At 46.5% G+C, this 14,523-nt stretch overlaps 1 protein-coding gene across 2 annotated transcripts in view; it reads right to left on the reverse strand.

The window, feature by feature from the left end:
• IL16 (interleukin 16) overlaps positions 1-14,523 on the reverse strand; it is a 100,450-nt gene that overhangs the window by 35,454 nt on the left and 50,473 nt on the right. For both annotated transcript variants that reach the window (XM_035024261.1, XM_035024262.1), the window contains 2 exons: positions 3,675-3,783; positions 513-655 (listed from right to left, as the gene is read on the reverse strand). In XM_035024261.1, coding sequence (XP_034880152.1) covers positions 513-655; positions 3,675-3,783 — 252 coding nt within the window. The remainder of the gene's footprint in view (positions 1-512; positions 656-3,674; positions 3,784-14,523) is intronic.

Genomic DNA, 14,523 nt, shown 5'->3' on the forward strand with positions numbered 1-14,523 from the left:
AAAATCTTAAAAAAAAAAAAAAAAGATGTGTGAACTCAGACAGCTACTCACCTGGCCAAGCTCCTGTTTCTTCACTCTAAAACGGGGCGAATAGTAGTACATTCATTTCTGAGCTTGAATTAGGGGCGCCATGGGTAAAGCACGTCACCGTAGCACAAGGTTAAGAGCCCAGGTTGCGGAGTCCTGAAGGTCCGACTTCAAGGCCCAGGGCTGTCTGCTACTGGCCGTGAGCACGTGCGTGCTTCCCCCACCTGTCCTGTCTACCCCCTAGAGTCAGGATGCGGGTAGAATAAAGCCGGGGCTCGGGGTCTGCTCACCGGGAATGCTCACTGCGCATCAGCTCCTAACAGCATAAACGTGTCGCACGCGGGGGCGCTCAGCGGTGACCGTCGGCTGTGGGCTTCTTTCTCGGCCCGGAGCTGACCACTCGCACTAGCCAGCCGCCCCTCAGTAGTTGCACGGACACAAACCCACTAGCCAGCCCCCGCCCCCCTTCTCCCTTCCATCCTTACGGCAGCCCTTCCCGCTGGACAGTCGAGCTGTTGAGAGAGAGACTTCCGGCTGCTGCAGAGGGAGTAGGGCTGCCGGTCTGTGCAAGCTGCGGATTTCTTGATCATCGGGAAATCGGTGTCTCCGGTGCAGCAGGGATTAACACCTACAGCACAAGAGGAGAAACGGAAGAAGTCATGTGCGCTCTCAACACGCAAATGTCCGCTGAGAACACCCTCAGAGCCACCCCAAAGCCACGGGCAGGCGCAGGGGGACAGCCCAGGCCGCTCCAGCCCCGCCTCTGCCCCCCAGCCCCCTGCCACCAGGCAGCCCGAGAGCGGTTCCCACTCCCACCACGGAGCTGGGGTCAGCATGGACGCAGGCCCCGGGGTCCGGACAGAGCGGGTCCCCTAAGCACGGACTGGTCTGCAAATGGCTCGTGGACGTGCTCCCGCCACAAGGAAACAGGTCAAGATTACCATCGCAAATTAGGCATACAGCATTGATTGAGTTCATTGAAAACGTGGTAAAGTTACTCTTGAAAGGGAAACTGTATATTGTGATGATTGGGCAATAGTAATACGACTTTGCAAGTTACGGTGAAGTTGAATTACGGAATGGAAAAATAAACAGGGAAAGAGACGAGGTGTGCAGAACACCATTTTCCAAAGGGGGGGGCAACTTGGAAAATAGAGCCTCAGGTATTCCTTAATTAATGAAACCCAACTGATTAATTAATTAACGTCACGTAAAGGAAACCAAATGTAGTGGGGATAAAAATTGGAAACACTTTCCAAATCGCTGCAACATTTAGGCACACACCCAGAGCAAGAAGCAGGGAACAAACAAGTGATAATAACAAAGTATAAAAAGCAGAAAAGTGAAACCAAATATTATTTGTAAAGCTAACACCATTGGCCTGAACGTCTCTCCTTAAAGAGATGGCCACGTTTGCTTTCAAGATCTAACCGCACATCATTTCCAAGAGATAAAACAAACAAGCAGAGAGAGTACAACGAAAGGCGGGCAGAAACTGACCCCCGGTAAGCCGTGCTGGACCCAACTTAAAAACACGTTTAGGTTCTTGCTTCACATCAAACAGCAGACATTAATGATGGATATAGTACGTTTTTTTAAAAAAAGGCAAATTGTTTAAAAATTAGAGAGAAACATAGCCAAATATTTAATTGCCCTCTGGATGTGGAAGAAACTTTATATTAGGAAGGAAAAAAATCTATAGGTTTGATTATATAAAGATATTCTTATCTTTATGTTAAAAAAATACTTAAAAGAAAGACAATAAACTGAAGAAAGTATGTCCCACAAATATGACAGCCAAATATTAATGTAACTAAGAGGCTTTCTATAGGTTAATGCTAAAACTGATCACCCGAGAGAAAAATAGGTGGACTCGCCCAAAAAGAGAAAGGGATAAACAAAGGAACGTTTAAGGCAGCTGTGTAAAGAGGCTGGTTTTCGGGGCCAGTGAACCAGTCAGGTGCGAGCCCACGAGGCCCCTGAGAGGAACGAATGAAGGGCCGTGTACAAAGGGTGGACAGGGTTTAGGAAAAGAGCGAAGGCATCCAGGTACCCAGGAACTGGCAGGTGCCTTCCCAGAGCCCAGTGGGTGCTGGGTCCACGGAAGGCGGGCCACCCTGACCTGGTGTCTAGTCCCAGCCAGACACAGCCTGCCAGGACCACAGCACGGAGGCAGAGGGAACGGGGAAGAAATGCTCCAGCAGCTTCTCCTCCATCCTCCAGTCTCCTGTGGTGCTCCACGGGGGCCAGGGGGCCAGGGGCCAGGGTCTGCTCGGCGTCCAGGGCACAAGCAAGGCTGGCTTCGTGGGCATGTACCTGTGAAATCGCACAGAACCCCACACTTAGAGGGGCCTAGGCTTGGGCTTTAATGCCCCACCGCCTCCATTTTGAAATTCTTAATAATGTTTGAACAAGGTTCCCACACTTTCATCTTACACGGATCCCCGCAACTCATGTAGCCGGTCCTGGGTGCGAAGAGGACCAGAAAAAAGTGGGGGGGCGGGGCGGAGAAGAGGGAAATAGAGAAAAATCTGCAGCAAATATATACTGTTAAATTTTAATATGGTGTGGGCTATGATCGAAGAAAGGTACTCCTACACATTTTTGGAGTCTTAGCTACTTAAATTTGGCAGCACAGATCAAAATCTAAGGTGTAGTTGCCTTTTGAAACTCTATTTCCAGGAAATTATTCTAAAGGGGGAAATAAGCAAAAACTTATGATAAAAAAAAAAAAGCAACTAGCAGTCCCAAAATAGGAAATGAGCTTGGCAATCACGGTTTAAAGAGCGCATCCTACAGCTGAGTAATATGTGACGGAGTTGAAGGCACTTGCCCAAGGTTGCATGGATCATTAGTTCTGGAAGCAAGTGTGCACTCCTAACCATGCTCCCGTCCACCGCCCCTTATGTTTCCCGAAGAAAATCATCACAAACGTAAGCACAATTTCGTGGACAAACCCAACAATGCTGATTATCTTAGTGAAAAACAGAGAATAAATTAGTTATCTAATACTAGGGAGTTGGTTAACTAGGTTAGGCACATTCACATAATGAAATACGAGGCACCCACTGGGCATGGTGTTTACAGAAGAATTTCCAAGGACATGAAGTCGTGCTGTGTGTATGCGCGTGCGTGGACGCGAGCTCTATAGGCATGTAGAGGCGTAGGAGGGGAAGAACGGAAAAGGTTAACATGGATTATTTCTAATATCAGCATGCGGTGATAAGAAAAAGCATCTCTTGATGCTTTTCTGCATTCTTCAAATGCCCTGACTTTGGAGTAGGGCTATTCTCTTTGCAGCAACCAAGAATCCTGACATCCTTCAGCCTCCACTCCCATCCGGTGACAGATGAGGTGCTGGAGACCTTGGGAGAGCCAGTAGCCTTCCTAAAATCAAGGAGCACGTCAGAAGACAGAGCAGGAGGAAAGCCCTTGTCTTTTGTCCCCTATGTCGGCTCTTCCCAACATGGCACTTAAGTGCCATGGACACAGAAGCACTCCCAGAGTGCGAGCAGACCACAGCCATGTTTAATCCAACTGAACCAGCCGAGACCCACCCTCCCCCAGATCTCTCCACGTCACTGATATTCCTGGTCCTCAGCGACAGTGAGGCTTCATTCTTGAGGACAGTTCCATGACACACTTACTGGTTGAATTGCTGCGTGTCCTTTGATGACAGGCTTTGGGAAGCAGGAAAGTACTACTTTGCACTTCTACTTTTCCAGACTTTTCTCGGGAAGAAGTTGTGGAAGCTTCCTGCAAAACAGTTCCCACCTTTTATTCAGCAAGTCAGTTAGAACAGAAAAACATGCGTAGACAGCGGAGGTTTGGGCACGGCCATGGAAGTTCTGGTTGAATTGTCTGTCTCCACCAGTAAATTGTAGGCTCTGTAAAGGGATTTAGAATCACCGTCATCCATTCATCTATAGATAGAGTCGCCCATTTAATAAAAATTGAGTGAATAGATAGACTGTGTAGATACTGATCTAAGGCAACAGACTCCAAATAACCATGTCAGCCAATAGGTCTCTGATTCTTTGTCATGCTCTGGGGAAACAGGTGCAAACAAGCCGGCCAGGACACCGATGTTGGAACAATGCTGTTCTAGTGGAGGAAGGCCCTCACCAAGTAAGAAAACAAGTACGAGTGATCAGTGATGACAGAGATAGACCAATGGAGGAAAGACCTCCCCTGAACGGGAAGCCATGGAGACGTGTTTCATGTCAGTCAGTTCCCCTGTTCCGTGCATAGGAAGCACTTAGAAACTTCTGTGGAATGAATGCTACATGAATAGGTTTCTTTTTTTTTTAAATTTTTTTATTATGTTAATCCCCATACATTACATCATTAGTTTTAGATGTAGTGTTCCATGATTCATTGTTTGTGCATAACACCCAGTGCTCCATGCAGAACGTGCCCTCCTCAATACCCATCACCAGGCTAACCCATCCTCCCACCCCCCTCCCCTCTAGAACCCTCAGTTTGTTTTTCAGAGTCCATCGTCTCTCATGGTTCGTCTACCCCTCCGATTTCCCCCCCTTCATTCTTCCCCTCCTGCTACCTTCTTCTTCTTCTTTTTTTTTTCTTAACATATATTGCATTATTAGTTCCAGAGGTACAGATCTGAGATTCAACAGTCTTGCACAATTCACAGCGCTTACCAGAGCACATACCCTCCCCAGTGTCTATCGCCCAGTCACCCCATCCCTCCCACCCACCCCCTACCCAGCAACCCTCAGTTTGTTTCCTGAGATTAAGAATTCCTCATATTGAATTGTGCAAGACTGTTGAATCTCAGATCTGTACCTCTGAAACAAATAATGCAATATATGTTAAGAAAAAAAAAAGAAGAAGGTAGCGGGAGGGGAAGAATGAAGCGGGGGAAGTCGGAGGGGTAGACGAACCATGAGAGATGATGGACTCTGAAAAACAAACTGAGGGTTCTAGAGGGGAGGGGGCTGGGAGGATGGGTTAGCCTGGTGGTGGGTATTGAGGGCACATTCTGCATGGAGCACTGGGTGTTATGCACAAACAATGAATCATGGAATACTTCATCTAAAACTAATGATGTAATGTATGGGGATTAACATAAGAAGAAAAAAAAAGAAAAAAAAAGAATTCCTCATATCAGTGAGGTCATATGATACATGTCTTTCTCTGTTTGACTTATTTTGCTCAACATAATACCCTCCAGTTCCATCCACGTCATTGCAAATGGCAAGATCTCATTCCTTTTGATGGCTGCATAATATTCCATTGTATATATATATACCACATCTTCTTTATCCATTCATCTGTCGATGGACATCTTGGCTCTTTCCACAGTTTGGCTATTGTGGACATTGCTGCTATAAACATCGGGGTGCACGTACCCCTTCGGATCCCTACATCTCTGTCTTTGGGGTAAATACCCAGGAGTGCAATTGCTGGATCATATGGTAGCTCTATTTTCAACTTTTTGAGGAACCTCCATACTGTTTTCCAGAGTGGCTGCACCAGCTTTCATTCCCACTAACAGTGTAGGAGGGTTCCCCTTTCTCCGCATCCCCGCCAACATACATGAATAGGTTTCTTAATATTGAACCATCCTTGCATTCTTGAGAGTATTATGATTTTATTATATTGCTGATTTCCATCTCTGAAGATTTAATTTAGTGCCTTAAAAACCAGCATTCTCAAGTTATATTTGGTTATGGTTCTCTTCGTTTTCTTCTACCTTGCCGTATTGTTCACATTTTCCTTGCTCTTTTTTTATACTAATAAGTTGGAGCACTCTCCCACGGTGCTGAGTTTATAAAGCAATATGTTAAACAGTATGCTTGGACTCATTTCTCCGTCAGAGTGAACAATGGAACAGAAAACATATGACTTGGGGGTTTTAGGGACAGAGGATGGAAGGACAGAGGGAAAGAGGTCAATAATGAGGATAATGGTATTATTATTTTATTTCTCTGCCTAGAACTGTTTTTATATAACTTTATTACCCACAATGATCTTGAACTAATTCTTGAATTATGTTGGTTGCATTACTCACTACCATCATCCTTGAGTGTGTATGCATGCGTGTGTGTGTGTGTTTTCTCTCAAGAAAGCTCTCTGCAGATGGAAAGCTCTCTCTCAAGAAAGCTCTCATGCAGATGGAAAGCTCTCTGAATATTTGCATGTCTGAGAATGTTATTTTGTGGTTGTCACACTTAAATTATTTGCTGAGTATGGAATCTTGGGTATTTGTCACTGGACCTAGAAACTATTGTCGGTTTGGATGCTACCTGGTATTTAAGTGTTCCAGGGTAGAGGTCTGTTAGGGGTACCTGCCACCCTCTTCTAACTGAGAGGCCCACCTTTGTTCAAAGCCAGACTTGTCGGTGCCTGGTTAATGTCATGGGTCATTATTCCCACTTCTCCATGCTCTCCAGGGACACCATGCAAGTAAACAATTAAATGTGAATTCCGTAGCTCTTTTGGGTTCGCTGAACATAGAGAAACCTAGTAAGACAGCCAATACGTCTTCTCGTCTAAAGTGCAGCCTTATCTGCAAAGTACCTTTGAAATGTGGATTTTCCCCCAAATCTCTAAAAAGATGAAGATAAATAAGTAAGCGAGGTATATACAAACATGAATCATCTTTAAAAATCATGTTTATAAAGAATTTTTGTAATATACATATGGTTGTATTATCATGGTAGGTAAAAAAAAAAAAGATGCTATGAATAGATCTCACAATAATCATGTAACATAGGCAGAAGGAAAGGACTGAAAATGAATACACCAAAATAGTAACATTATCCATTCATCAAATGTTTATGAAGCACTTACTATGCACGAGGCCCTATTCCAGGTAGTGAGATTATGTCAGTGGACGGGGTCCTGCTCTTACGAGCTGGCAGAGCGTGTCTGTGTGATGGGGTTATGCATACCTATTTTCCAATTTCACTACCCCCTGTATGTTCCACGTTTCCTACAGCAAGCGTGGATGACTTTTACAACCAGACCAGAAACAAAATGCCATTTTATATGCATTTCAAGTGTCACATGAGTAAACTTAAGACAGTATGTTGAATGTTCTTTTCTTTTTTTCTTTCCATCATCTTTATTAAGCTCCCTGTCCAAAACAAAATTTAGAAATAGCTCGACAAGCAAAGCCAATTGATGGCAGGAGAATCATAGGAAGTGGAGACTTTTTTTTTTTTTTTTTTTGGTCCAGATTACCTGGAGATGAATGTCATGTTCAGAAGAGGGAAGCCTTCTTTGGGGTTTCAGGGTTGGCTGTAGGAAGCTTTATCCAGAACCAGCCAGATGAACCCCTGGACCCCTCTGCTCTCTGCACACCAGTGGTGAAGCCTCTTCTTACTGGGCAGTGGGAGCAGCGACCCCACGGTGTGCAGGCAGGTCGTGGAGCCCCCTCTGCAAGCACAAGACAGCACGGAGGAGTCCCTTCCTTCATAGCTCTGCGTCCTCCCACCAGGACCTTCTCAGACTCGGGTGGCAGGCGGCTGGTCCCTTCCCTCTGCCACGGAGCCAGTCTCTGAACTAGCTGGAGGCTCCAGCAAACTGCGTCGACCCAGCAAGTGCCAAACTCGGATAGTCGTGTAGACTCGACGTGCTTCGCTCTGGTGTGGCCATGGTGGGAGTTGGCTCCCTGGAGGGCTAGTGCGGGGAAGAACGGACATGTACTACCACCAACCGAAGGTGGGATCCAAGAGGCAATTTTCTATCAGACATGTAAAAAAAAAAAAAGCCCAACTACATGACCCTGAAAAGTTCCCAAAATAGAGGCAGAGTGCACAAGTTTTGTGGGCCTGCAACTTCCTGGACACCAACAAGAACCCAGCACTCATCCACACTCTGGGCTTATTTCAAGGTCTAGTTCATTCTTTTCAATCCGTGCAACTCTGAGCATAATGGTTTCTTTAGCAGAAATGCACTGTGGGATGGAGTGGGTAGAGGGTATGAGACCAGCAACATTAAAACTCGCACTACCCTGGGCTTGTCACCTAATTGCTCAGACTCAGTTTCCCCCTTTGTAAGCCAAGGGGGTTGATTTAACAACCTCTCTAATCGCCTTCCACACTTCCACACTTCAGAACACAACGGGTGGATATGTTTAAAGATCTAAGGGGCTACTGTCCTCTGGGAGATGATCACATGGTAGAAGATGGTTCTCGAGAACCACATACATCGCTTTCCTTGGCTCCCAGAGGCGCCTGGTCAGTCTCAGGCAGGATGTCCTGGGTGGCGTGGCTTCTTCTCAAAGGAGCCTCTGCGGGATCCCCGTGAACTTGGGCGCAGTAAGGCGCCCTTGGCAGCACACAGAACACGACCCTTCTGTTCCTGCTGCCAGGGTGGGGCAGCCCTGGAAGCCAAGGACGCGTACTGAGGTCATGGGCTAGCAGACACGTTTCCAGATGCGTCTCCCCTCGTTGCCATCAGAGATGAGCCCATCGCTGCTCGGGCTGCAGTGCCCACGCTGGTCGGCCCGACCAGTGCCTGAGTGGGGAATGCGGTGGGACAGCCGGGGGGCTCTTTTCCCAATGTGACGATCAGCCGTGTGCCTGCAGGGGCTGAGCAGCCAACCCTCAAACACGGAAAGAGCCCAGGACCTGGGGGGGACACACCCAGAATGAAGGTGCAGAGTTCTGGGGCGCTGTGTCCTATAAGCAACGTTGTTCTGGAGTCTAAAGTCCTCCCCGGGGGCTGGAAGGAGCCCTTGCTTTCCTAGGAGGGCTCATTTTAGGTGTGGATCCCTGATGGCCGGCAGAAGCTTCCGGAGTTAGCGGACTGCATTCCGCTTACACAGGAGTCTTTTCATTTTCTCTTTGAACCGAGACACCATAACAGTGCCAGGCTAAGGGAACCGCGAAATATCATCCAACTGTCCTCTGGGTCGAGGCTCACTTACGGTGGTTGGGTTGATGATGCAGCAACAGGCTTTGATCTGTGAGTCATGAGGATGAGCAACTAGGCCTGGCAGATGGGCTCCAGGATGGTCACGGGAGACACCAAGGCCACACACTTCCTGCTGTACAGAGGAAGGGTGGGGACAGAAACTAGAAATCCTTCTCAAGTCCTCCTTCCCACGGGGCTCCCTGCATGACCTCGGTCACATTGTACTTCTACCTTTCCAAATGCCCCAACATGTCCATTCTTGCTGGCTCTGCCCTCATTCAGAGTATGCCTCTGACGTTGGAATATTACAATGGCCTAGGAGTCTAGAAAGAGTCTTTTAAAAGAATTTTTAAAAAGATTTTATTTATTTATTTGAGAGAGCGAGGACAAGAGGGAGAGAGCGGCAGAGGGAGAAACAGATTCCCCGCTGAGCAGGGAGCCCGACTTGGGGCTCGATCCCAGGACCCTGGGATCATGACCTGAGCTGGAGGCAGACGCTTCACTGACTGAGCCACCCAGGCGCCCCTTAAAGGATATTTTGAAAAAAAGGTTCTGGGACGACTGGACATCCACACATCAAAGAATGAACTGGTCTGTTTTCCCACAATAGACAAAAAAATTAACTCGAAATGGATCATAGACCTACACACTAGCTACAACTGAAAAAAATTCTTAGAAGAAAACACAGATCCTCATGACCTTGGGTTAGGAAAACACTTCTTAGATGTGACCCCAAAAGCACAAGTGATAAAAGAAAATGTGGAAACGGGCTTCCTCAAAATTACAAAACCTGTGCTTCAGAGGAGACCATCAAGGAAGTGAAAAGACAACCCAGAGAACTGCAGAAAAGATTTGCAAGTTATGTACCTGATGAAGGATTTGGATGGAGAACATATAAAGAGGTCTTACAAGTCAATAATAGAAAGACAAATAATCCAATTGTTTAGATGGACAAAGGGTCTGAATGGATACCTTCCCAAAGAGGTCACACGAGAAGCCAAGAAGCACATGAAGATATTCAGCATCATTAGCCATCAAGGGAATGCAAATCAGAGACACAGTGAGGAGGCTCTGGTTCAAGATGGCGACTAGGGGGACTGAACTCACCTCCCCCCACAGACACGCGAAATCTACAGCCACATGTGGAACTATTTGCTCCAGGAAACAAACAAACAAACTACAAACTGGCGGGGAGACCCCTTTACATCAGGCAAACGAGAGAGGGTAGGGGGACGGCAGGGATTCTGAGACACAGCCTCATGATCCCACCCCTGATGGGGCGGCCCACACTCAGGAGGGAACTCGAAGCATGGAGCTCCCCCAGGCAGAGTCAAGAGTCTGTAGCCCACATCGGGCACCCCAACTTTTAAAGCTCCTGAGAAATGAACCCTCAAAACACTGGGCTTTGAAGACCCCTGGGGCTCATGCCCCCTGAAACCCCCGGGGTTGCAGTAAGCTGAGGACCGTCTCCTAAGGGGCTGGCTCACACTCTCCACCCCAGGGTCAGACGGAAGCAGCCCTTTGAAAAGTGCCCAGATTTTATGGGAAAGAGACTCATTTGCTCATTTTAAAGCATCGGTCTGAGGGTCAGGGGCCTGCGGGGGGTCCTCACAGGGGACAGAACCGGTGGGCGCCATCTTCCTGCCACCCCTCTGCTGTTGGGATAAAGCCATTGGGTCGCATCTTTCCCTCTTCGCTCTCTTGTTTCTCTTTTCTTTTCCTTCTTCTTTTCTTTTCTTTTCTTTTTTCTTTTTTGGTGAGTGCCAGCTTCGTGCCCCCCCTCTGCTGGACTCCAGAGCACCAGGATCCCCCAGAGGGAAGCTTCTACCCACGTCTGATGTGCCGGTTTTTACATCTGGTGCTGGTGACCCCGTTTCTGCAGGGGACCCCGTTTGAGCACCTGGCTTTGGGGGCTGGGAGTGGGTGTGGGGGGCTTGCGCTCCTCAGTCCCCTGGGACTGCAACTGTTGGAGAGACAGTCGTTGGCATGCTACCACCCCCAGGGAAATGCACAACGGCCAGACTGAGCGCCCCCCCCCAACCCCAGCCTGTCTGAGAAAGAGGCTTACTTGCTAGTGCTAGAGCTTCAGGCTTAGGGACGGGCTTCTGATCTGGTACGTCTGGAGGTTCTGGAGGTGCTGTTGGGGAATGTGGGCCGGGGATGTCACCTTTGCCTCGTTGGCATCTCCCAGAAGGAGCCATACACGTGTCTGAGCAACAATGCCTGTGGCTGCTTCCAGGGGACCCCTCTGCATCACCTGGCTCTGCTGGTCAGCAGGCCTACCCTTGTGGTCCCACAGGACTGCATATATGCGCATTCCTTAAAAGCGGCTGCCTGGGGGTCTGGCTTCCAAGCCACCTAAATCTAGGTGCTGACCGAGATCTTCCCCTCTGGGACACGGGCTGGTTGACAGACCCTCACCTACTGAGCGCTTTAAAAACAAGACACACTCCTTGGACAATCACAAAGATTTGAGAGACGACCAAGAGCTGGGACGGGGTTGAGTGACGTGCTATAACGTGGATGACCCTCAAAAACATAATACTAAGTGGAAAAAAGCAGTCACAAAAGACCACATATGCTGTGATTCCATTTTTTTGTGAAAAGTTCAAAATTGGCAAATCTTAGAGACAGGGAGTAGAATCGTGGATGGTTAAGGATGGACAGGAGCTGGGGGGCAGGGTGGGTGGAAAGTGGCTGCTAATGAGCGTGGGGCTTCTTTTCCTAGTGAGGAAAATGTTCTAAAATCAGATAGTCACATAGGTCTTGGATGTGTCTTCTTAACTCCTGGGTATTTGGTCTTTTGCTTATTTGCTTCTGTTGTAAATGTAATCTTTCCTTCCATGACTTTAACTGCAGTTTGTACACAAGGAAAATACTGATTTCTTTATGTTAATTTTTACACCACACCCCTTACAGAATTCTTTTATTGTTTACTCTAGAGTTTCTTTTGATGAGTCTCATGCGCTTTCCATAATTAAAATCCTTTTATCTACAAAAAACATAATAAAACAAAATAAAATAAAATCACATAGTGGTGACAGTTACACGACTCTCTAAATATGCTAAAAACCATTTACTAGTACCCTTTAAATGGACACATTATACAGTGTATGAGTTATATCTTAATAAAATCACTTTGAAAGGAGCATTCATTTATTCATTCATGATGTCCCTGCCCTGGACTGCTTCTTCTGCTAGCATGATTTCGTAAAGATGCAAATGCGCCTCTTGAGCCTGATTGAATCTCTGGTGCATCTGTCTCTGATAGATTCAAGATCCAATCTGAGCTCCCCAGCCCATGCCTTCTCTGACACTGCTCAGACCGACCCACACCTCCTGGCCCAGTGAGCCAGATCCCCTGCCCCATGGACCTCTGCATCCGGTCCCATCTTACAGTTGCCCATCCTTGCTCTTCTTCCTTCTTCGAGAGTACCCCACCAAATGTATTCTGTAAGAATAAATTCAGGCCTCATACCTCTGTAGTGATGTCTCCCTACAAAATAGCTGCCTCCTGAGAAAACCAGGGACTGTCTCTGCTAATCAGACCCAAGGAAAGCTTAAAAGTGGGAAAGCACTGAGATGCTTGTGGGCGATTGTTTTAATAACTGATAGGACCACCCTTCATTCATCTCCTTCCAACCTAGTCTTACATATTTGTTTCACGTTATAAAATTATGTTGTCTAGTCAAAAATTTACTCCTCTTACTAGTTTTGTAAGCGCTCTCCTAAATTTACAACTCTGGGGAATATCACTTTTCCAAAAAAACTGAATATTTTTTCTGCCAAAACAGGGTTTGTATTTCTACTAATTTAATAGAAATGACCCTCAGTCGAGTTTTTATCATATCGGGTCCTGTGGGATTTTCAGAAGATTTAAATGAAATCATGCGAAGTACCTGGATTGATGACAGCAAGAACCCGAATAATCCAACCAGTCACCAAGTATTGACAATCTGGTTCCCAGCTATTTCTCAATTCTGTCACATCTTTTTTGTAGTCTAGAGATTTGTTACAGGAAATAACCGGACAAAATACACAAAGATGTGTGTAGAAATATGTTTATCCCGTTGTCTGTAATAGAAAACAATGACGACGCAGTATTGAGGATGTTATGATAGTAACTCATTACTTTGATCCCTCTGCTAAAACCAAGTAAAAGCGTGGGATGGGGTGGGAATGTATCAATGAAAGAGCAAAGGAGTAAGGAATTCTCAGAAGCCAAGAAATAAAAAAAGCCGCACCACAATTTTCCTGGCAGGTAAGCAGCCCAGAAGCTGGCTGATGCCCCGAAATCACTTTATGAACCAGCTGGACTTGAACTTCACCTTCTATAGCTTTCTGGGATGTCGGGAGCAGACAGAAAGTCCCGATTTCTTCCCAAGATGCAGAGTTCAAGAGGACACTCCGCATAGAGGAAGCCCCCATTAATTACATCCTCATTTGAAATGTACACCCTCCCTCCCACCCTCAGGAACTGCATGAAAATTGTCAGTCTGGAAATGGCCCTAATGGAAGGAGGGAAAGCCTTTCTGACTTGCTGGTGATTAACAGTTACCAGATGGCCCTCACAGGACTTGGTAACCCTAATTCATACCACATGCATGTCTTGAAAAACCTCTAGACAAGAATGTAGTTCAAAATGGTTCCAGGCTGGTGGTGGCCCAGCCACCTGGCAGAAACAAATTCGAATCTTCTCCGGAGGAACAAGCTTTAACTTGGGTCACAAAGATTCCCACCAAGAAACTAACAAGACTTACAAGCTCTCCGAGAAAAAAAGTTAAATAATAATAATAATAAAAACAAAACACATATTGGAATAGGCACCATGAGAGAGAACCAGAAGGAGCAATACACACCAAAATCAGCCCTGCAAAGACTTCCAGTAGTGGGAAAAACAGACCCAGAAAGCAAAATAAATATATTTAAATTTTTAAAGAAATAAAAGAGATGATTGGACAATTTGAGGAGAGAGGAACCGTGAAAGTTTCTAAGCAGAGTTGGGAAAAGTACAAAGAAATTTTAAAAATCACAAAATTATTGATATTTGAAAGTAACCAGGTGGATTGAGAGAGCACTGCAGAGGGGACAAGAGAATTGATCTGAAAAAGACCAGCCTTCCAGGGCGCCTGGGTGGCTCAGTTGGTTAAGCAACTGCTTTCGGCTCAGGTCATGATCCTGGAGTCCCTGGATCGAGTCCCGCATCGGGCTCCCTGCTCGGCGGGGAGTCTGCTTCTCCCTCTGACCCTCCCCCCTCTCATGTGCTCTCTCTCTCTCATTCTCTCTGTCTCAAGTAAATAAATAAAATCTTTAAAAAAAAAAAAAAAAAGACCAGCCTTCCAGAAAGAGACTCACTGCACATGTGCGTGTATGCGGTTCTTCCAGTCCTGATGAAATCATCCATCCACAGGGTCATGAAACCCAACAAATCCCAAATAAAATGAATAAAAAGAAAAACGTACTTAGACAGCTCCTGGTTGAGCTACGGAACATCGAAACACATAGATCTGTGAAGCAGCCAGAGAGAAGACAGACGTCTTTAAATGAGCAAGGATTAAACCCAAAGCTCTTGTCTCAGCGGTAATTGTGAATAATTAATCCAATGTGGCA

Source organism: Mirounga leonina, unplaced genomic scaffold, assembly GCF_011800145.1.
Source record: "Mirounga leonina isolate KUSES-001 unplaced genomic scaffold, KU_Mleo_1.0 Mir_178, whole genome shotgun sequence".
In the NCBI taxonomy this organism is placed as follows: Eukaryota; Metazoa; Chordata; class Mammalia; order Carnivora; family Phocidae; genus Mirounga; species Mirounga leonina.